At 38.6% G+C, this 23,837-nt stretch overlaps 1 protein-coding gene across 2 annotated transcripts in view; it reads left to right on the top strand.

The window, feature by feature from the left end:
• Positions 1-23,837, top strand: part of DIP2B (disco interacting protein 2 homolog B) — a 221,772-nt gene that overhangs the window by 139,150 nt on the left and 58,785 nt on the right. For both annotated transcript variants that reach the window (XM_041735560.1, XM_041735561.1), the window contains exons 4-9: positions 2,792-2,917; positions 14,670-14,882; positions 17,554-17,709; positions 18,188-18,307; positions 21,620-21,817; positions 23,526-23,617. In XM_041735560.1, coding sequence (XP_041591494.1) covers positions 2,792-2,917; positions 14,670-14,882; positions 17,554-17,709; positions 18,188-18,307; positions 21,620-21,817; positions 23,526-23,617 — 905 coding nt within the window. The remainder of the gene's footprint in view (positions 1-2,791; positions 2,918-14,669; positions 14,883-17,553; positions 17,710-18,187; positions 18,308-21,619; positions 21,818-23,525; positions 23,618-23,837) is intronic.

The raw sequence follows: 23,837 nt of genomic DNA on the forward strand, positions 1-23,837 counted from the left end.
TTGAAACTACTTTGTGTATTGTAGGATTGAGTGAATGAGTAAAATATATTGAGGGCTTTGTGAACCAGGTTTTCTTACTGTTAGAGAAGGGAGTTACAAATGCAAAGGGGAAGGTTAGAATGAATTCTCTGGTTTTGAAATGGTTATTCATATGAATTTACGGTTTTTAAAATAGATGTAGGTATATGTGTTTAAACATTTATTTTTATAATTATATTCCTTTATCCAGCGAAAGGGCTTTGAAGAAAGATACCTCAATAATACTGAGCACTCCCACTTTTAAGATCTTGGTTTCTAAATACCATTCTCCACTAAAAGGAGCTGAAGCTCTTCAGAGAAATGTATAGTTCCAGTGCTGGAGCAGGAAACATACCTGTAACATCTTAGACCAGAAAACAAATTACTGCTCAAAATGATGGGAATATGTCAAAAGGACGTAAGAGCTAGTTTGATTTGGCCTAATTGGTCAAATCTGGGATAATAAGACCATCAAAATAAGTAATGATAGTAACAATGGCCATGGAATAAAATGAGAATTGATAGGTCTGTATTTATATAAATAAATTGGGGGAGAAAGGGATGCTTTTATTTATAATAGAAAAACCAACTAATAAATACAGAAGGAATGAGTTATAAAATCAACATTTTGTAGCCATTAGAATAGTAATTGCTTCAGCCAAGAATCATCAACGGATGCCAAAACTAGTAGGTAAAAGTTTAATGAAATATGTAAGTTACAGTGTCTCAAAAGCATTCACCCATACATTATTTATTAATTACTTAAAGGGAAGAATAGTAACTTTGCAGTGGATTACTTTATTAGGCACCATCTTAACCAAGTAATCAAAGTTACTATCACCAGTAATGGGGCAGATGCTTCCTGACATCATGTTTTGAGAAGACATATTACTTCTGTGGTATTCCTGCCAAAATGTATAATCTAGATCTAATTATGAGGAATATCAACAAGCCAAGATTAAGGGACATTCTACAATATAATTAGTCTATACAATAATGTCAAGGTAGTAAAAGACAAAAGTAGAGAAATTGTTCCAGACTATAGGGTGATAGAAAGATAAGACAACTAATGTAATGTGTGATTCTATATTAGGTTCCAGATCAGGAACAAAGGAGAAAAAAGCTTTAATAAAGGGCATTATTGGGCAGCCCGGGTGGCTCAGCGGTTTAGCGCCGCCTTCAGCCCGGGGCCTGATCCTAGACACCGGGGATCAAGTCTCACGTCAGCTTCCCTGAATGGAGCCTGCTTCTCCCTCTGCCTATGTCTCTGCCTCTCTCTCTCTCTCAATCTGTGTGTCTCTCATGAATAAATAAATAAAATCTTAAAATTTAAATAAATTAATTAAATAAAGGCCATTATTGGGACATAGTAGGCTAAGTTGGAAGATGGGTTGTGGGCTACATTATAGTTTGTATCAATTTTTAATTTTTGGATTTTGGTAAATATACTGTGGTTATATAAGAGTATAATCCTTGTTCTTAGGAAATACATCTCAGCAATTGTTGGAGTTAATCCTACAGAATCAGGATTAGACATGTGAACTAAGGTGAAAATACGAATTATTCTTGCTGTGAATAGTTGCTATGAATAGTAGCAAGCTTCAGAAGCAAAGTTGCTTAAATAAATTATGGCATATATAGTGAAATTCTATACAGCCCTTGAAAATTATGTTGTAGGTCTGTATTTATACCGAAAGATGTTTCTGGTTTTATTAGTGAAGGTTTTGTTGCATGAAACAGCCCAGCTCAGGCTACCTTAAATATCTGGGATAGGTCACAGAAGCAAGGGAACAGTTGAGAAATCCCTAAAAAAGAAGAGACAGCTTTGGGGGTCTCAACCCTGAAGTTCAAGAGCCTACCTTCTTTCTAGGGCATTATCATTAAAGTGACTCAGTTCTAGAACTGTTTTTCTTGATTCACCTTAAATTCCCCCCTACCCTAATAAAAGGATCGATTGGTCCAGGTCTCATATAGGGGTGCCTTTGCATAGCACAGACAGGCTTCTAAGGATAATTTGCATGTCCGCCAACTGGGCCCATTCCTGACAAGAGGAAATTCTTGTGAACTTGGAAGCTACTTCAGTTGTTATCTACCTTCATAAGATTTTGTAAGAGTTTAAAAAAAATATCAAAAGTAGACCGTAAGTTACTGTGGATAGTAACATCCTATTTTGCCAAAATATAGAGTGCATTTTGTGGTGGGAGTGGAGAATCAGAGTTCTGTCAGGATATGTTAATTATGAGACTCCTGTTAGACTTCAAGAGGAGAACTGAATTCTCTTTTGGCCAAAGTGGCAAACATGTACCATGAGCCCTTATATTTTTCTAGATCAGAATCAGCCCTTCTGTTCCTATGGTATAAAACTGAGGGGTCTCCCTTTTCAGACAGTGAAGTAGATCCTAAGCTGCTTTTCCTGAAGAATAGTGAGTCTTCTAGGTACCTGCACAGCCCTCATTCCATTCAGAGATGGCACAGGTGCATGTTAGACACCTTACCCTCTCCTCACCCCTGCCTCCCGTCTCCATTAACCCCTTGTTTGGTGTGTGAAGCAGTCACAGAATCATTCTGGGCTTCTTTTTCTTTCTCTGTAAAACTATCCTTGATTACTTCTTTTATCTCTTCTTTTTCGTTTTTGTTTTTAATTTTACAACACAAATGGTAAGTAAGAATCACCTAAACATCCTTTTTCAACAATTGAGGCAGATAGTTCAGCTCAGAGAAGTAAACACTTTAGGAACCAGGAGCTAATAAATGCACATGTTGAATCTTTCAGATATCCATACAGAAGCAGTTCAAGCTGCACTGGCAAAGCATAAAGAACAGAAGATGGCTTTGCCCATGCCAACCAAAAGGCGGTCCACCTTCGTCCAGTCTCCTGCAGATGCCTGTACACCTCCTGGTAGGTTTATCAGACCCTTCCTCACTGACAGTTACTCCTTTGATGTTCCTGGAATAGGCCCTGCTTCTTTTCTGAGGTACGAGCTGGAACTTTCCTCATCATCCAAGGTGTAGAGGAGTACACATTGAAGGTGGCAGGGTTTGATTGTCACATTGTAAATGACATACAGAAAGACGTCTGAAGGGTAAAGCCATTTTTTTTAATACCTTCTGAATTTCCAGCATTTCCTTGATGTAACCCCCAAACTCATGGAGTCATAAATAAACAGGCCAAAGCTTAGGGTCTAAAAAAAAATCCTTCTATGATGTAATAGCTATTTTTGTTGACATCTAAAATGTCACAGTCATACAGTTCTTTAACCCACAGTCATACATTTCTTTAACAAATTTGTACTCCTATATCAGATGCTTTGTCTCTATAGAGTAAGTGCGCTTGGGACAAAATTCATGTGTCATTAACATTGTGCAAGCAGTCATGCAAAGTTTTAATAGATCTAAAAAATATATATAAGTGTGTTTGTGTATGTGTGTTAATATATTTTGTGTAAATTTATATATTTTGAAGAATCCACTTTTTATAATGGGTTCACGAGATCACCGACAACTAAGTGTCTTCATCCCACTCTCATTCCCTAGACTTGGAATCTCAACCCCTGCTAAAGTAAATTTAGGAGTTATAACTTGCTATTTGAGAAACAACTGGAACAACTTTAAGTTGCCTTGTCTATTCAGAATCTTTCCCAAAGTTCCTAAAAACCTTACAGTTTTTTAGGTGAAATCCCAGGCAAGATCTCCATGTAGGCCTCTGACACTAAACATAATAAATCTCTTTCGGAGCCTCAATATAGTGTCTCTCTGTCTGTCTACTGTCATGTTACTGGTATTGAAATCTTTGGGGAAAAATTTGTTCCCTGTAGTTTTGATCTAAAGGACTTACCATGTCTTTGGGGGAGAAGGTTACATTGTCGTGATTGACTTTGATTCACAGCTGTCAAGTTGAGCAATTGACATTGATCCTGTTCCCTGTTCGGGGTTCATATTAATAGTTTTCTCCTAGGTTTTGGTTTTGGCTAACTTCTCAGAGCATTTGGGTGTGCATTGGGCTCATTAACTGTGTGTGCTTTTTTTTCTTTACATCTGTGGTGTCAATATGTTTGAAAGAGAAATAGCTTTGTGGCTTCAAGTGTTTCTCAAAACGTAACATAGCATACCTCTAGCAGACCTTCACAATAAGACATTTTGTGTCTGTAATGGTGCATACTTCCAGCCCATTCATTCAAAATCTTGGATGGTTTCCCTTCCGCATTAGTATAGCACCAGTTGGGTCCTGGTGGACAAAGGGGGCTCTCAGTTTAGTAGCTATTCCTTGTTGGCAGATTCTGCTGCAGCGAGGCTGAGGGTTCAATTGTAATAAATGGCAAAGGGTAGGGAGCAACGTGACTCGCAGTTCTTAGAAACAATCCTCTCCATAGCCGTATTAAAGAGATGCAGTGTCAGAGTAAATAGTCTGCTCTCATGGCCTCGGGTTAAATGTGAGGGTGCAGCAAAGGATCTTGAGAATGCTCAGAAGGAACTGAAACCTTTTTTATCCCCTTACAAAAGTCACTGCCCGAGGGGAATTTACCAACTCCAGAAACAAGTGGTGGCTATTCATTGCTGAATGAATTCGCTACAGTCCTCTGGATTTCTAACACTGATGTTCTACTCTGCCTGCAGACTTAAAGATGTGCCATAATGTTCCTGATCACCTTATGTGTCTTAATAATTTCGTGATGATAAAGATCCGGTCCTTTCTCCTAAAACCTTTATTCAGCAGAGCAGAATAATGGAAAGGTTTCCTATCCATTTATCTCCAGATCAGGGATCTGACTAGCATATGAGAAACTTTAATGAATCATCAGGGACATGAATGTTGTCGAATAGAAGGACAGTTCTCCCATCATGAAGAAACGTTGAGCGCACCCTACAGTGATTTCTCACATGGCCCCCACATGGAGCTAGATCTCGATGCTCTCATTCTGCAGTTACGCACATGCCTGCGTCTCGCATGAGGCAATGTGGAAGAGCTGTCTCGGAAGGCATCCATCGGTCCTTTTCATTTCAGGGAATGGAATTTGCTGTTCCCACTTTAGGATTCAGATTCCATTCTCTCCAAGTTTCAGAGAGCCACTGGTCAGAGATGTGGCTGTCTCCTATTCCTAGGGCAATTTTTTTTAAAAGACTATTTATTTATTTATTTATGATAGACACAGAGAGAGAGAGAGAGAGAGGCAGAGACACAGGTAGGGGGAGAAGCAGGCTCCATGCCGGGATCCCGATGTGGGACTCGATCCCGGGACTCCAGGATCATGCCCCGGGCCAAAGGCAGGTGCCAAACCGCTGAGCCACCCAGGGATCCCCTTCCTAGGGCAGTTTAATCAGATATCGCTGTCTCCCTCTAACCCAGGGATGGCAGATGGGTTTATCTTGCATATTTACTCTGATAGCCCCTGAAACAGTGACCCCCAGGGTTGGGGTGGAGGAAGGGCATGGATATTAATTAATGCGGATTATGGGTAGTTAAAAAAAAACAAACAAACAGGTTCTGGGCCTTGCCCAGACTTGACCTTGCCATGGCACTCTTTCTAGAAAGGTTGTACTTCCCTTGCAGAGTAACACTGACCTCAGATCTCATAGTAGTTTAGTCATGTTGTCCTTTCTGCACCGTGTGCTTGCTCAGGGCTCTCACTGTGCTGGTGCTGCCCTGGGTGAACCCAGGTCCTGGGATACCTACGAGAGTGTGCCAGCCGGTGGGCTTCTGCGGGAGGCATCCAGCACGTAACTGTTTGAATCACTGAACTGGTGGAATTTTAAGAGCTATTTTGGGAAGGATTTAAGAGAAGGATTTAGGAAGTAAAATATGCTATAAATCTTGGCCTTATTCATAGTATTACATAGAATGGAAAATACAATAAATAGTTGGCATGGGAAATAATTGACTTTTGTTCATTTGTCATTCATAAATAACAATATGTCAGTCAACCGAAAATTTGCCTGTTATATGTACACTAATTTCTGTCGTATCGATTGGAAAATTTAAATTCTCCAAGTTGGTAGCAAACTACAATATTTAGTGCCTGTGGCCTTTTTCACAGTCTTTTAGATTGCTTGAATTACTGCCATCCAGTTCCCTTTATATGCTGAAATCATTTATTAATGTCATGAGGCAATTACCTCAGCTCTTTCTTTGTAGGGGTTCTTTGTGTGATGCTATTTCTCATTCATACAGATAAACACAATGCAAAAACTGCAGCATGCAGTTCTAAATTCTTTCTGCACCCTCATGGACTTACCTGTGCTGCATTCTGAGGGTACTTGGGTTGACCAAATAGGCCACATAATGACCCCAAAGCACAGTAAGCTATTTCAGCTGGCTTGGGTAGAATGAATTTAGACATTTGTCCCACACGAGGCCCTGCTTGAAGGTGACTACAGTAGCAATTCATGGGACCAGATGAGGAGGAATTTACCTCTCTGCACATCTGTAGATAATAGTGATGCCCACAAACAGACTTGGGATGTTGTTCTAGACTTCTTTTTTTTTTTTTTTTTTTTAATTTTTATTTATTTATGATAGTCACAGAGAGAGAGAGAGAGAGGCAGAGACACAGGCAGAGGGAGAAGCAGGCTCCATGCACCGGGCGCCTGGCGTGGGATTCGATCCTGGGTCTCCAGGATCGCGCCCTAGGCCAAAGGCAGGCGCCAAACCGCTGCGCCACCCAGGGATCCCTGTTCTAGACTTCTAACATACTTTAATAATGCTTTATTTTATTTATTTATTTTTATTTATGATAGTCACACACACACAGAGACACAGGCAGAGGGAGAAGCAGGCTCCATGCACCGGGAGCCCGACGTGGGATTCGATCCCGGGTCTCCAGGATCGCGCCCTGGGCCAAAGGCAGGCGCTAAACCGCTGCACCACCCAGGGATCCCTAATAATGTTTTATAGAATTACAGTATATTATAGTATGTCAGGGACTTTCACATGGCTTTCACAACGGCTGCCCTGCCTCATTTGTTCCTCATAGCCACTCTGTGATGTAAAAGAGCAGATTTCTTTAGAGATGAGGAAACAAACAGGTTCATAGACACTGAGGGATTCGCCCCAGGTCAGACAGCACAATTATGGGTCAGACTCAGTCTTCTTGATTTTGTTTTTCTACTCTACCAAAGTATCATGTTTGGGAGATCCTTTTTTACTTGATCGATACTCATGTATGCATGGTGCTGGAATGGGTATTATTCTAAATAAATTGAATAGCTGTTGCCTTCTGAAAGGTTATAGTCTAAAACAGATTCTATTTAGTTAATTTAAAAATTTTTTTTTAAGATTTTATTTATTATTTGAGAGAAAGAGAGCATGAGAGTGGGGAGGGTCAGAGGGAGAATTGGCAAATCAGAATTGGCAAAGTGTGCCCTAATTAATACACTTAAGTCGTGTTAATAGCATACTTTCATTTTGGGTATGGGTTATGAGCAGTGGTCTGCCTTTATTTGAGAGACCAGTAAATATTCAGTATTCTTTAAGCCAAAGCACAATAAAAACCCACTCTGTCAGACTGAATTTGTTTATTTCAATAGCTGATTGTAAAATTTAAGGCTTCCAGTAAAACTGATGTCATAGTTACCATTTATTGAGTACCCTCTGTGTACTAGTCAGAGGGCTAAGTGCTTGACATATGTATTTTTTTTTCTTTTTTCTTTTTTTTTTCCTTGACAGTCCTCTGTCCCATTTTACAAATGAGGAAACAGGTTTAGAGAAGCTCAATAACTTGCCCAAACTTCTGTTTCTAGTTGTATAGTCAGTTAGATAATCTGAAAATTCTCTCCTAGAACAGGGAAAAGAAAACTTCCCTTTAAAAGTGCTAGATAGAGGGGATTCCTGGGTGGCGCAGTGGTTTGGCGCCTGCCTTTGGCCCAGGGCGCGATCCTGGAGATCCGGGATCGAATCCCATGTTGGGCTCCCTGCATGGAGCCTACTTCTCCCTCTGCCTATGTCTCTGCCTCTCTCTCTCTCTCTCTCTCTCTCTCTGTATGTGACTATCATAAATAAATAAAATTAAAAAGAAAGACTTATTAAAAAAAATAAGTAAAAAAAAATGAAAGTGCTAGATAGAATATAACCAGTTTCCTTTTAAATCCATACAGGAACAAGAGAGGGAGAGAACAGTCACTGAACATCAGAGTACTGAGATGATGCTCGCTTTCCCTGTCCTGGGGAGCAGGAAGGCAGGAAACAAGAGGCCTAAATTTTAATTACTATAAGGATAGAAGAGATAAAACCTTGAACCTATATAAGAGGTTAGAGGTTGGGGCAGCCCGGGTGGCTCAGTGGTTTAGCGCCACCTTCGGTTGAGGTCATGATCCTGGAGACCCGGGATCGAGTCCCATGTCGGGCTTCCTGCGTGAAGCCTGCTTCTCCCTCTGCCTGCGTCTCTGCCTGTGTGTGTGTGTGTGTGTGTGTCTCGAATGAATGAATAAATAAAATCTTAAAAAAAAAAAAGAGGTTAGAAGTTGGGGGCGCCTGGCTGGCTCAGTTTGGTAGAGCATATGACTCTTGATCTTGGGGTTGTAAGTTCGAGCCCCATGTTGGGCGTAGAGCTTACTTAAAAAATAATAAGGTTGGAGGTTGGAATTTAGATCCCTGGAGGGGCTTACATCTTCAGCAGAAGAGTGAACTAGAAAAAATTAACATACCGGCAAAAGAAGCTGTTATGAAGAAAGCTTGCCTTGTGCCTGGCCTTCGGATAACAGGGGCTGAGACCTTCCCTAAGAATTTGGGGTCAAGTGGGTTCAAGGTTTGAGTTTCACTATACTGCCTGGTAAGAACTAACATTAAAAAATCGTCTTTGGACTGATAATAACCTTGGGACACAAATAGTTTCTACAAGGATACAACTTCGACCCAGGAACTTAGGATTCCCAGAGATAAAGATCCGCTGGATTTTGTGAGCAAACAGTCCAAAAATAGAAAACACCATGAGAGAGAATCAATAGAAAAAGAACAACAGCAAACAGCAGAATTAATGCCTGTAAGAACTGATTTGCCCAAGAGCTCTCAGTGGCAGAGCTAAGATCAGAATTCAGAGCAGTCTGACCTAAAAAGCCTATTCTCTAAACCACTTGGCATATTGCCTCTCCTTCTCCCATAGTGTCAAGTAAATATTTTGTGGTAAATCTGGAGCTCTAGCAGTTGCTACATGTTTGATATAACTTTCAGATAGGCAATATATATATATTTTTTTAATCTCTTTTTTTACCTCAATATAGTTGATCCATGAGCAATACAGTTTGAATTGTGTGGGTCCATTTCTTTTTTTTTTTTTAAAGATTGTATTTATTTATTCATGAGAGGCACAGAGAAAGAGAGGCAGAGAGACAGGCAGAGGGCGAAGCAGGCTCCTCGAGGGGAGCCCCATGTGGGACTCGATCCTGGGGCTCCAGGACCATGCTCTGAGCCAAAGGCAGACGCTCAACTACTGAACCACCCAGGCATCCCAGGGTCCATTTTTATGTGAAAAAATTTTTTTTACAGTACTGTAAATACATTTTCTCTTCCTTATGATTTACTTAATAGCATTTTTTTTTCTCTAGCTTACCTTAAGAATACAGTATATAATAGATATATGAAATATATATTGAGTGCTTATATATCAATAAGGCTTCTAGTCAACAGTAGGCTATTAGTAGTTAAGTTTTGGGTGAGTCAGAAGTTATACTTGGACTTTCCACCATGCATGGGGCCAGTGCCTCTAACCCGTGTTCAAAGGGCAACAGTATTATTTGTAATATTAATTTATTTTTGTGTACTGTTTTTTTTTTTTTTTTTTCATAGACATGGGAAAATACCTAGACAAACTGTGTTCGGAGATCCCTTATATAGGTAGAGTGACCCTGGTGTAATTAATGACAGTGAGTACTCCTTCTCAGAAGGGTTCCAGTTTGGACATTAATGATCAGGCCACTTATGCCAGTCAGGAGTCATGCACTATCTTAGTGGTTTTTCCTTTACTTGTTCTTTGAAGCTATTTCTTGGCCTCACTTATGTGATATATTTTGTAGTCGTTGTTAGGATGAGATCTTTCTTTCAGTGAATCTTGACCTAGCTACTGTTCTAAGCTGATGTCTGGGCCTGATTTTGGTGTCAGTTATCAGAACCCAGTGGTAGGCACTGTCTTTCCAGGAACATGTTCAACTTGCACAGTACCCGTCAGGTTGTGTAGACTGACTGAGATGTTACCATCCTCCCACCATGGCACCATTTTCTTCCTCATAAACCTTTTTTTTTCCATAAATCTTTTTGAATTAGTTCTTACAGCTTTATTGAATTATAATCCACACACAATAAACATACTTAAAGTGTATATTTTGCTAAACATCAACGTAGCAAAACCATGAAACCATCTCAATTAAGAAAATGAACATTATCTACCATCCAATCCACCAAATTTCCTCATAATTCCTTTGTAATCCTACTTCTCTTCCTCCCTATGATCTGTTTTCTCTCGCTATACTTTAGTTTGTATTTTTTAGAATTTCATGTAAGTAGAATCATATTTCATTGTACTTTTTTGGGGGAGGGGAAAGTCTCATACTTCACACAGCACAATGATTTTGAGATTCATCCATGTTGCGTATGTTAGAGGTTCATTCCTTTTTATTCCTGTGTGGTAGTCTGTCATATAGATATACCACAATTTGATTATCCTTTCAGTTCTTGATGGACATTTGGGTACTTTCCAGTTTTCACCTGTTACAAATAAAGCTGCTGTGAACATTCAGGTACAAGACCTTGGTATGTTTTCTTTTCTCTTGGGTAGATACCCGGGAGTGGAATGGATAGATTATTCCATTGGTAGGTGGAATTGGTGGGTGTTTAAGCTTTTAAAATAAACATTTTTAGATATAAAAGATCTTTTTTATACGAAGAAGAGGGAAGCAATTTCCACACGTGGCTAATGACTAAAAGTTCTACAACAGTTAAAGACGGTAAATTCAGGACTTCCTTTCCCTTAAAACCAACAAGCTAATTGTTGTATGTTTTCTAATTGGATTTGAGGCTCAAGTGAATTTGAGGCGTCTGGTTATCAGTATAAAATGGTGCTGTGTTAAAATCACACCAACTGTAAACTGAAGGGCAAACTGCATTTTAAAGATTGTTTTCTCTTCTGTAGGACCTGTTGTGTTCATTACATAAGAGTTTAGGCAAGGAACTTTAGTTGTGATGAATAAGAGTTGTGAGTTCATGTTCAACCAGAGCAGAATCAGTGGGAAAATGATTTTATGAAATCTTACCCAAATTTCTACTAATCCACTGCAGTTTCCTGCGTGATAGTGACTCAACAAAACAAATCCCCAAAAAACTACCAAATAAACATATAAATATTTAAAAGAGTTCATTTTTGTTTGTAAAAAGATACAGTCCCAGAGCAGTACGTAACATTTTGTGTGATCTTAATGTACGATCAGCTGGAAGCTTTGCACAGCCACTTTTGTACCTGTAAGCTCACACAGGGTGGGTTACTTGGGGGAGGAGATGGGGAACTAGTGTTTACTGGCCAACCGCTACATGCTGCTACTGCTGGGGGTGCCTTCTGGACATTGTCTCATTTCATGATCTTCTGCTGCAGTTAGCACAAAGACCCATAGCAGCCCAGTGCTGTCCGCTTGTCCAGCCTCATCTGTCATCAGTGTAGCATCCTGGGTTTGAGCTAGTCCCGTTTCTTTCCAAAGGTGCTTTGTTTTCTGTCCCCTCCCAGCTTCCTTGCATGCCGTTCCCTTCCCTGACCCTGCTCCCCTCACCTCCATGGCCCACAGAACCAAGAGCTACTTATCATTCTGGCCAGGGTTGAGGTCCCACTTCCTTGGGTGCCTGCACATAAAGCTCTTGAGTCTTACTAGAATAGGGAAATATCTTCCTTGTTCACCATTTTATTACTGCTAACTAGTGTAGTGCTTAGTAGTACCTGTTGAAGGGATGAGCCGGCAAACCTTCTCAGATGGATAATTTCATCCCTAAGTCACATAGCTCATAAGGGGCGGACACCAGAGTTCAAATAGAAGATAGACCCCAAGGCCATGTTTTTTCCACCACACTAAGCCGGCCCCCCTTATAGGCACTAAACACTAAGGACTGGCAGGCAAATGAGGTAATTGAATTGAAACAATACACCTAATTACATAATTGATCCAATATAGAAACAGTGAAACCAATTTTCCATAAACCTAATCATGAAAATACTGGTTTTACTCTCATCTGAAAATTGGATTATTCTAATTTTAGACTTAACGCAGTTTAAAATAAATGATTCAATAAAGACAGCCTGTAAATCAGTGGAGTTTATGGGGTCCTGAGATGTATAACCCTGAAAGTGCTTTGTTCTTAAGGGTCAGCTTCGCCTGTCCCACATCACCTGCCCATTCTTTTCTTTAGCACATTTACAAAGACAAAAATCTCTGCCCCTTAAGGTACCTTTGAAATGTTGGAATATTTTTTAGAAATGATACAAACCTCTTTCCTTAAATAAAAAGTTACAGATGCTGTTACTTTTCTTTCTCTATATTTTCCTTAAGCCATTCTCCTTTTACATTATAGATCTCTTTCCCGTTTAAAGAACCTCACTGATGTATCCTTTGGGGTCTGACCACTGTTTACCTCTCCAGCCTCATCTTTTGCCCCTTACACCTCAAAGTCTTTGCTTCATTTACATAGAAGTTCTTAAAATCCTCAACTAAGATTGGTACCCACTTGTGAAACCCTTTGCTTACCCCATTTCTTAGCATCTTTTGTATTCTTGTGAGATAGTCTGTGGGATTGTGTCTCCTGTACTGGATCGTAAGCCTTTTTAGGGTGCTGTCTCATAAGAACATATGTATCGCAGAATCCCCAGAACTTGACATAGTTTCCAGCACATATTGTAGTTAAGAAGTTGATTGTAAAAATAATCAGTCTTAGGCCTCGTATCTCCTTCAATTTGAGATAATAAGTTGGAGGTGCTTCAGAGCAGGAAGCCAGGATATGGTCATTATCTTAAAACTTCCTTGCTTGCTCTGGCTGCAAAATTTGGCTTCTAGGTTAAATGAGTCTTTTGTGGTTCAAATTTCCATTGTGGAGTGCTAGTGGCATTCTAGCCATGCTAATTAACTCTTTGGCTCTTTATGTTTTTGTCTTTTTAATGATTTTATTTTTAAATAATCTCTACACCCAATGTGAGGTTCGAATTTACAACCCTGAGATTGAGAATTGCATGCTCTACTTACCGAGCCAGCCAGGCACCCCTCTCTTTGGCTTTTTGAAACAAAGCAGAACACATACCTACAGTTTCACATGAGTTAGAGTGTTCTTCAGGACTAACCACAGAATATTTAATTTTAAAAAAATTGAATGAAATTCAATATACAGGCCATTAATTATAACCCCCCAAAATCATGTAGAAGGGTTTATCTCAGATCAGACCAAATGCTCCTTTAACTTGTATGCCTCCTAAGCTGAGAGCCTTGAAAAAAATTCCTGACTTCTGCTTCCCTTGACTATCCTATATTTGGTTGAACTTTTCCTTTTTTATTTTTCTCAGTGTGGTTTTCTAATTTAGGCCTATTTTCCTGAAGTCAAAGCCAGGAAATACAGACATCAGTAAATTTCTCATAATTCTTCCCTGAGAATTAAGGAGAGCAATGCAGATCAGAGACGTCTCCTGTCATGTTTGAAAAGCCTACATGTGCTGAGTGACCACTTTTCCACTAAAACCACAAAAGCACCAGGCTAAGCATTGTTTCTAATTCCATTTCTAGTTCTCCAGCACCTAACTCACTGTTTGACACCTAATTTGTTGTTAACAAAAGTAAATTTTTGTATCACCCTATCAAGATCATTTCCTCTTGAGTAGACACTAATTAATAAGTACTTGTCAAAATCAGGGTAGCAACCTGTCACAAGGTTCTCTAATAAAGAGGTTGGGGAAGATATATAAGCACTTCAGTATTATTGAATATAAGTAGATAAGCCAGAAGAATTTAGATCCTGATTAAGTTCAGAACAGAAAAGCAGTGAATGGAGTTTAAATATTCTGAAAGGGATTTTTTTTTTTAAGAACTTAAAATCACTTATAGATTTAGGCTATTTTATTTTTTTTTTTTTTTTTTTTTTTTTTTAAATTTTATTTTATTTATGATAAGCACACAGTGAGAGAGAGAGAGAGGCAGAGACATAGGCAGAGGGAGAAGCAGGCTCCATGCACCGGGAGCCTGACGTGGGATTCGATCCCGAGTCTCCAGGATCGCGCCCTGGGCCAAAGGCAGGCGCCAAACCGCTGCGCCACCCAGGGATCCCTAGGCTATTTTATTTTTGCAGATTTTGGTCCATAGACCTTCCTTTGAGATTCTTGAGAAACTTTACATACTAATCTACCTTAAGAATGTGAATAGGGGCACCTGGGTGGCTCAGTTGGCGAAGCGTCCAACTCTTGATTTCGGCTCAGGTCATGATATCAAGCCCCACATCAGGCTCCATGCTGGGCATGGAGCCTGGTTAGGATTCCAACACCCCCCCCCCCCCCCCCCCCCCGCCCACCAAATCTCTCTGTCTCTCTAAAAAGAAAAAGAATGCAAATATTTTGCTGGTGTCAAAATTGAATGTATGATCAATGAGCAAGAACTGAAAGGTCTCTGTTCTAGGCAGGATCGAGAACTTCTTTTTTTCTAATTCCACACAGACACGTCTTCGGCCTCTGAGGATGAGGGCTCTCTGAGACGCCAAGCTGCGCTCTCTGCTGCCTTGCAACAGAGCTTACAGAATGCTGAGTCCTGGATCAACCGTTCAATTCAGGGATCGTCCACTTCTTCATCCGCATCTTCTACGCTGTCCCATGGAGAGGTCAAAGGAACCAGTGGGTCTCTAGCTGATGTATTTGCCAATACTCGAATAGGTAGGAGCTGGATCTCCCCAAGAAGCTCAAATTATGTTCCATTCCCAGCATCCAGGAAATAGTTTATGATTTGTATTAGGTTTTTCAAAGTGGCCTAAGAATATCAGAAAGAACATAACAATTAATGGGGCAAAGAAGGAAACACCAGCAATACATTTGGAATGATAGGTATCATCTGCATTATTGGTGCATAGCATTGCCCACCTGAAGCCATAGCTATTTCCATAAGCAATACTCAAGCTGCAAGATATAACACCAGTCTTAGTGTGAGTTTATCCCTGTTGGAGAATATTCCATATATTAAAAAGTGTTAAAATATGTAACATCTTAGATTTTCCCAGGATTGTTATCTGTGTTTTCTCAAACAAAAACACATAAAACCTGAACAAATTCTGCCCTATGACAATATCAGTGAAGCCCTTTGTCTTTAGCATAAAGACTGGATTTATTGTCCTTGCTGCTGTGTTATTGCTACAACCGGGGTGTGCAGGCTGCGGATGTTGGTACTCTGTGAGCTGCTGCCTGCTGCCAGTGCTCCTGTATGGAGTGTAGCTTTTGCTTGGCTCTGCTTTATGTTTTTGTGTGTGTTTTTAAAGAGTTTGTGACATCTGCAGGTAAAGATACAACTCATATCTCCGCTTTTACTAAATTGGTTGGTACATACTGCACTAAGTAATGTATTTGAACATCATGTGTCTGTGGTGTCTTAATTTTCATATCAGTGACCTTTCTCTATTACTTTATATACATATATATCTGTAATCTATTAATTGATTTCTGAAAAGAAAAACCTAGAAAATTTGTAATTTAAGCCTGTAATTAGTCAAGAACATAGCTACCTGAAGAGTATGGTTGCCCACATTGAAAAGCTAAGTACCAACAGCTGGTATCTTGTCTTGCACTCTTGGCTCTGCCCTGATATTCACTGAACCTCTTAAAGCAGGTACAGATGAACATGCTTACCATCTCTTCTGTTTGGAAGGGCAAGCAACAGAGCCATGGTTGGGCCAGGTTTTATTTCCACATTTGTTTTAAAGAGAGCAATTTCACTTATTAAAAACAAGTACAAAAAAAAAAAAAAAAAAACCAAGTACCTAGTACCCAATTGTCCTAGTACCCAATTAACTCTGGATTTTTATTAACAAGATGATTTCATCTGACCTTATATTTTTTTCTATTGCTTCTACTAGTCTATGAAAAGTTTTTTCTTCAGGTACTCACAGAAACCATTTTATCTAACACTATGAGATAGTTGGATATTTGCTCTAACAGAAGCTATTCGTCTTCCTCATGGAAAAACTTGAAGATACAGATTTTAAAAAAAGTAATCTATTAACCCACTTCCCATGGATACACTTTAATGTATATCTTCCTAGACTTTTTTGCATATGAATAATGTAATGTTTTTGTTTATACAAAAATGAAATTGTACCAAACATAGTGTTCATAACCTACTTTTCGTAGTAGTATATCACAAACATCTTTTATATCATTAATATAGAATTATACTATTATTTTTATGGTTTCAAAGTATGCCATTATATGGCTGTGCCTTAGTTATTTGGCCATTCCCCTGTTTTGGAGATCTAGGTAGTATCCAATTTTTTGCTATTATAGAAACTGCTGGAATGAACATCCTTGAACACACAACTTGGTGCATTTGTCTGATTATTTCCTTAGGATGTATTTCCAATAAGTGGAATTGCTGGGTCAAATAAAAGTGCCTGTTTTTTAATGCTTTGTTACCACATTATCCTACAGAAAGGTATACTGTAATATACTTGTGCTAGTATATTTACAACTTTAAAAACTATTGAACTAGTAATAAACTTTTGGGGCTTAGAGGCCTTACTCCCAAAATTATTTTATGAGTTGTTTACATTTTGCTTTTTGCCTTTTTTTATAGTTTTGAGTGGCTTGTTATTCTTGTGAATCATATTTTACTTCCTCTAATTTTCCTTTTCTTCCCCAGATGTTTTGCTAAGTTTTTCGTAACATATCCCTGTTAAATGGCTCTCCTCCAATTTGTGGCATTCAGTTTCTCAATATTAAGAATCTCTACATTAAGCAGAGTACAGTAACATTATTTAATCATGCTTCAATCAAGGGAAGAACCTTGTCAAGTAGATCTGAGGTTCTTGTGGGTTATTTTATAAAAATTGGAAGTGGGCTTTATCTGATTTTCTTCATCTGGAAACTTGAAGGATCTGACCCACTCCCAAAACACTCCTTCCATTTTCAGTGGAAGAAGAAACATGATAGATAAGCCAACATAAACATGAAGAAATGCTCAAGACTAGACTATTAGTAGCATTATGACCATACTCACTTTGTTCTCATTTTGAAGTCACTCGCAAGTTTTGTTTTATTATGATTATTGACATTGGATTTTTACCAGACTTTCTGTGTAGGAAAGAATGTTTTTCAGGAATATTTGCTATACAATTTGCTGTTACTAAGGCTATTCGTATTTTTGAAAGTAATACTTTTGATATGCCCTCTTGCCCTCTCATTATATCTTACCAGTTGAATTTTATTTCAGAGGTTATTTTATAACAGTTGATGCTGTTTATATAGTTTTTTTCCTTGTTAGGAAACAACAAAAATTTAAAGATTCTTATTTTTATTGCTAATGTAATATGATTCTAAATTTTGTTTTCTCCCCTCTTAGAAAATTTCTCTGCTCCCCCTGATGTCACTACAACTACCTCTTCTTCATCATCATCTTCCTCAATGCGCCCAGCAAATATTGATCTGCCCCCCTCGGGGATAGTTAAAGGCATGCACAAAGGATCCAACAGGTCCAGCCTTATGGATACAGCTGATGGTAGGGAGTTCTTTTGGGCAGCTAAATAGAAGATATTAGTTGAACTGGGAAAATTCACATCCTGAATAGCAGCGCCGAAGTGGTTAAGCAGTCGCAGAACTCTACCACCACTGGCCCACTAACACAGTCAGCATGTCCTCTGGAGCACCCTCTTTTCAACAGCCTGATGGCGCTGTTACTTGTTCAGTCTACATGGTCAAAAGATACTGGGGGAAAAAAAAACGAGTATGGTGGGGGATAAAGAATGCTATAAGGAAAAAAAAGGATTAGATGAAATCTGTAAGCAGGGTATTAATAATAGTACCATATTTGTTTTATGTTTCAATAAAATTTGTCGTGTACATATTTGTACCTATTTGACCCAGTTGAAATAAGGCAAAAGCCAAACCTCATTAGACATTAAAACTCCTAAGAGAATTGAGAAGCTAAGATAGCCCTAGAATCAATGAGTTTTAACTTACTGTTTTTCCCCTTATAGGTGTTCCAGTCAGTAGCAGAGTATCCACAAAAATCCAGCAGCTTCTAAACACTCTGAAACGACCCAAAAGGCCTCCCTTAAAAGAATTTTTTGTGGATGACTCTGAAGAAATTGTGGAAGGTAGTAGTAATAATACTGAAGACATATTTTCCTTCAACAAACATATCTTAAGCAATTACTACATGTCAGATACCATAGGATTTAAGGGTGAACAAGGCAGCATTTTTGTTGAAAGAATTCATAGTTCTCTGCTTTTCTTTCCCTAAGGATCATTTATATTTCAGGTCTCAGGTACAAAATAAAGAGAAAGAGGAGAGAAAGGCAAAGAGATAACTGTGGAAGCATAGAACTATCCTTGGAAAATATGCTGTTCGAAATTAGGAAGTTTCCCAAATACAAAATTTTAAAAATTATTTACATTTTGCAGTATCCTAGAATACATATGTCAAATTTGATCTCAAAAATTTGCCCAGTCGGAGACACTTGCAGATCTTATTGTCAGAGAGTTCTCACTATTGTAATGGTCCCCCCCCTCCTTCCCACCCTGCCTTAATCCTTTCAAATAACCACCCCCCCAAAAAAAAGCCCAGTCTTTTTTTGATAGATATAACATAATCCTTTTGTTAAATCAGCCAGTTGGCACATATATCTGCTTTCTACAGGACAGTGTGGAAGATGGTGAAAAGAGTTCAAAGATTTATGAAAATACAGCCACTCCTTCATATGGTTTACACATTAGACTGGTACTAAAATGTATGTACACGAAAGTATATTTTAGCCAATAAGTATGTATCAATTAATACAGCAGCTGGGAGAAGGGATAGAAATCAGTCCCATCTTTGTGGTTAGGGAAAGCTTTGTAGAGGAAGTGGTGGTAGTGGTTTATTTATTTAATAATTTAACAAATATTTATGGATGAAATCATGTGATGCTTAGAATTTAATAGGAAGAATTGGGAGTTGAATGACTAGAAGTATAGATGAAACGAAGGTGGCCATTTGGTAATTATTGAAGCTGGGTGACGAACAGATCTACCTAACAAAGGGTTTTGTCAAAAGAACTGAGCCTTGGTAGCTTTGTGGTTCATTTTAACCTCCTGAGACTAATACGGGAGGCTTTGATCACCTCAGGCACGTTAATGGAACTAGGCACATTAATAGACTAGATCTGGTCTCAGCCCACTTCATGCAGCCAGAAGCAACAAGCAGTCTGATATATGAGGTTAAAATGACTTTATGTTTCTTTAGGAGTCACTAAATTCACTTAACTATGGACATCTTTCTCCATATACTGATATTCAAGACGTTCATACCAGTACTGGCCTCTGCAGTATTTCCCGCACTGTGTATTTACCAGGCAAATGAAAGTCCAGGTTCAATAGGAATCATACTTGAACAATTTTCATTGGCAGAAGAGCACTAACAGCTTTCTACCAATTTTAAATAGGCAACAGTTGCTTTTTTTTTTTTTTTTTTTCTTTTAACAGTTGCTTTTTTAAATAATGATTATCTTTGGAAAAGAAAAGTATCTACATGTCTTTGGAAGCCTTTGAGTGAGTTTCCCCCGGCGTCTGCATTGAGGCCCAGTGGATGGCAAAAACGTACACACTTTTTTGACCAGAAGACTATGCCTACCATCTATACAGTCTGTCCATAAAAATGAAACTATTTAGGAACACCACCCTCCCTTTTTAAAAATTAATATGGTGGTTTAGAGTCTGGGAATATTCAAAGCAGAAGGGCAACTGAAACGTTAATTTACCTAGGGCAGTGAATTGGGAAGTGAAGCTATTTCATTAGTTTTATGTTTTAGTAGAGAGAAGAATCAAAACATTTTAAGTAAATTTCCCAAATCTGTCATGAGGTTGAGCTATAAAATAAAATTTATTTCCTATTTCACTTGCCCATCTAATACTTTCTGCTTACTGTATTTCTTTTCCTTTCTATGCCTCTGTCTCATCTCCCACTCACCTGGCTAATTCCTACCCTTCCTTCAAGACTAAGTTCACAGCAGGGATTCTGTCCTCTAAGTTGGGTGATGTGGACTCTTCTGCCCTCCCTGTAATGTGTCTGTCATGCACTGCTCACATTTCTCTGCTTAGCTCTGTGTATGTATGTGTGTCCCCCTTGCATTCCAAATACCTCGTGAGGGCCCAAACTCTGTGCTCCTTGCACCTAGCACCTTAGAGAAACAATAAATGTTTGTTCCACGTTTATGTATAGCGTTTATTTCCTCAGTATTTATCACATCCTATGCATATCACTGGCACTCAGTAAATAACTTGATTTTGCTCCATGTGTACATTCTTTCCTGTTATGAAAATAGAATTTTTTTGCCTTTGATTATTTGAATAATATTTGTTCACTGTAGAAAAATTAAGAGGACTTTTGTTTTATTCATATGAAAAAATATGAAATACTATTCACCTCCAGTGGAAGTGGAATGACCATGTTGATAATCTAGCACTTTCATTCCCCCAAACTCAGTTCAATTTAATTAACATCGTTTGAGCTACCATTATGTATTAGGAACTGTAGGCAATAAGAAGACAAAGAACCATGCCTTCTTTCAAGAAACTATCAGCCTTAGGGGGAGAAAAGCTTACACAGTAAAAGAAGCCCTTGAGGATCCTCAGTGCTTTAATGAGGGTTGACAACCACATAGTGGGGGAGCACTAAGGAAGAAATGACTGCGGACAGCTTCCAGGAGTGTGGTGTTTGAGCTGCATCCTGACAAGGATGAGTACAAGTATACCAGAAGCAAAGGGATTGGCCAGATGAGATGTGTACAGAGGTATAGAGACGTGGAACACTGTCATCTGGGCTCATTCTCTGTTGAGTTTATTAATGACCCTGTGATTGCTCCTCGGCCTTTTGGCTAAGACCAAGTGTAATAATGATCCTGTGGTAGAAGTGTTACTCCCCCCATTTTACAGATGAGGAAAAACGAGGCTCAAGTAACTCAAGTTGCCTAAGGTCACACTGGTAAAACATAAATGTAAATTTGAGCTTTCTGACTCACGTTTCATGCTTTTTCAAATATAACCCAGGGAAGTGGAACCTGGCTCTCTAACATCAGACACAAACCATAAGGATTTAAAAACAAGTTGCATAAAATTATAAAATTGCTAAAAAGAAATGTATGCTCTGTGCTTTTCTGTATGTTCACTGGTTTGCTTTGTTAGAGTCAGAATTTGTTACATAAAATATATTAAATATGGTTTCACAATTATGTGGGAAGATAACTTCAGGCCCAGTTTGTGGATTATCATCATTTCTAGCAATGTCATTTCTTTTCTCAGACAATAAAACCAAATAAAGTTGAAGAGAAAAGGGAATTATATTTGATATTAGGGACCAAAGTTGTGTTAGTTTGTATCTGTATGTATTTCAGATAATATTTTTATAACTCGTGGGGTTTTTTTTGGTACAGTACCTCAGCCAGACCCCAACCAGCCCAAGCCTGAGGGACGGCAGATGACCCCTGTGAAGGGGGAGCCATTAGGAGTCATCTGTAACTGGCCTCCTGCTCTTGAGTCGGCCCTGCAGCGCTGGGGCACCACTCAAGCAAAATGCCCCTGTCTGACTGCACTGGATGTGACGGGAAAACCAGTTTATACTCTCACATATGGTAAGTTTGCAAGATTCCCAGCTCCTTCCTTTTCTCCTAATAGTTCTTCAGATTACCGTTGGTAGTGTTTTGATCTTGATATTTAGCTATTGCTGTCATTGTGTTTCAACAGATCTTTTAAATTATTTTAATAGGAACCTAAGTTCTAAGTGGAGCTCTTGCCAAATATTTTCATTTGCTAAATGCTATTTGCAAAGCAGCTAATATTTGAAAGAGCAGAAGGAAGATGGAGGCTTTGTAGATACACTAATGATTTAATATTAGAAGGGATTTAGAGAAGACGTTTGGGCAGGATATATTTTAAAAATAAAAAAAAAATCCAATAGTTTTATCTAAAAAGTTGAAACTGATTACTTTTTAGATCTTTGACATTTCATGCTACCTTTTGCTAGAATGAGCACAAAATTCTGTAATGAACAAAGAATTGGTACTTTTCTGTTGAGTGTTTGCACCCCAGCTAAAGTTTGATTTTCCTTTTTAAGTAACTTTTAAGGTAACTTATTTTCCTTTAAAAAAATTCCTTTAAGATAACTTTTTTCAATCTTTTAAAAGATTTTATTTATTTATTTGTGAGAGAATGCACATGTGCATGCTGGAGTGGGGGTGCAAGTGGCCAGAAGGGGCAGAGGAATAGGGAGAGGAATAGACTTTCCCCTGAGCAGAGAGTCCAACACAGAGCTCGATCTCAGGACCCTGGGATCATGACCAGAGCTGAAGGCAGATGCTTATTAACTGCCTGAGCCACACAGACACCCATATTTTTCAATTTTTAACAAGAATAGATTCAACCTGGGCAGTGAGATTTTGTACTAGTTTATTCAAACACATTCTTTTTTGCCTTCAGAAGTGAAGCACATTGTCTGTAGATCTAGATATAGAATAATTTTAGGAAAAAAATAGTTTTTATTTAAAGAACCAGACAGATTGATGTGAGTTTAAAACCCTAGCTGCCCCTCTCAATGAGTTAGATGTAAGACTACATATCTATTCAAAATGACATGATTTCTTTTTCACTTCCTACATAATCTAAGATAAGAATTTGTAAGGGTGTTTGGAGGGAGGGAGAAGAGAGAGGGAAAGAATATGCTTTTTTCCCCAAAAAAGTGGTTTTTAGCATTCATTTCAGAAGCTATATATTAATTACAGCCATGTAACCCATAAAGCAGTTAGCTGACCAAATCTTTACATACTTATTTAACATCTATGGGTCTATCCACATGTTTCACCTAATTCCCATTTTGTCTGTTTTTACTGAAATACAGTGGCATGTGCTTAATCATTTGAGTCATACTTTTGCTTTGCAGTTAACCTCAAGTATCTAATACCAAATATGTAAGTGGTTCTTCAGAAGAAGCTTAGAACAGAAGTAGTCTTCTGATTTTCAGCCCTGGTATAAAAATTGTTGCCTTCCCTTTAAATGTTCTTGGTTCATGTTAAATCATTTCTAAAGATATTCAGACTACTTCACAAAAGAATTTGAAATATTATCTAAACCAAAATGAGCATCTGGTGATATTTTCCTTTTGTTTGGAAACAGGACTGGCTTTTGTAAACTCAAGTGAATATAAAGCATTTTCTGTGTGTTGGGGGTGATGGTTGTCTAATGAGTCATTTGGAAGTGGCCACTGTCTTATTAAATGTAATGAACTGAGTGCCCCCTTGTTGAGGTAGGCCTGTGTTTTTCTATATGATTCTTTTCTTTTTCCAGGAAAGTTGTGGAGCAGAAGTTTAAAGTTGGCCTACACACTGCTTAATAAACTGGGGACCAAAAATGAACCTGTATTAAAACCTGGAGACAGGGTAATTGGTTTTTTGGTTTTAGGGAGGTGATGTTTTATTGTTTTCTAATATGCACATTCTGAATTTTTGATACACAGCAGCACAATTTATGTAACTCTTATTCTTAGAAAATGAAAATGGTTCGGTTCCAACCCAAGTTAGCTCAATGCCAGGTGGTAATTCTTGTATTCATAGATTGAAGGAAATTCACACGTCCCTTTCTGTAACTGCTATTCAGTAA

This window comes from Vulpes lagopus, chromosome 21 (genome assembly GCF_018345385.1).
Source record: "Vulpes lagopus strain Blue_001 chromosome 21, ASM1834538v1, whole genome shotgun sequence".
Classification (NCBI taxonomy): Eukaryota; Metazoa; Chordata; class Mammalia; order Carnivora; family Canidae; genus Vulpes; species Vulpes lagopus.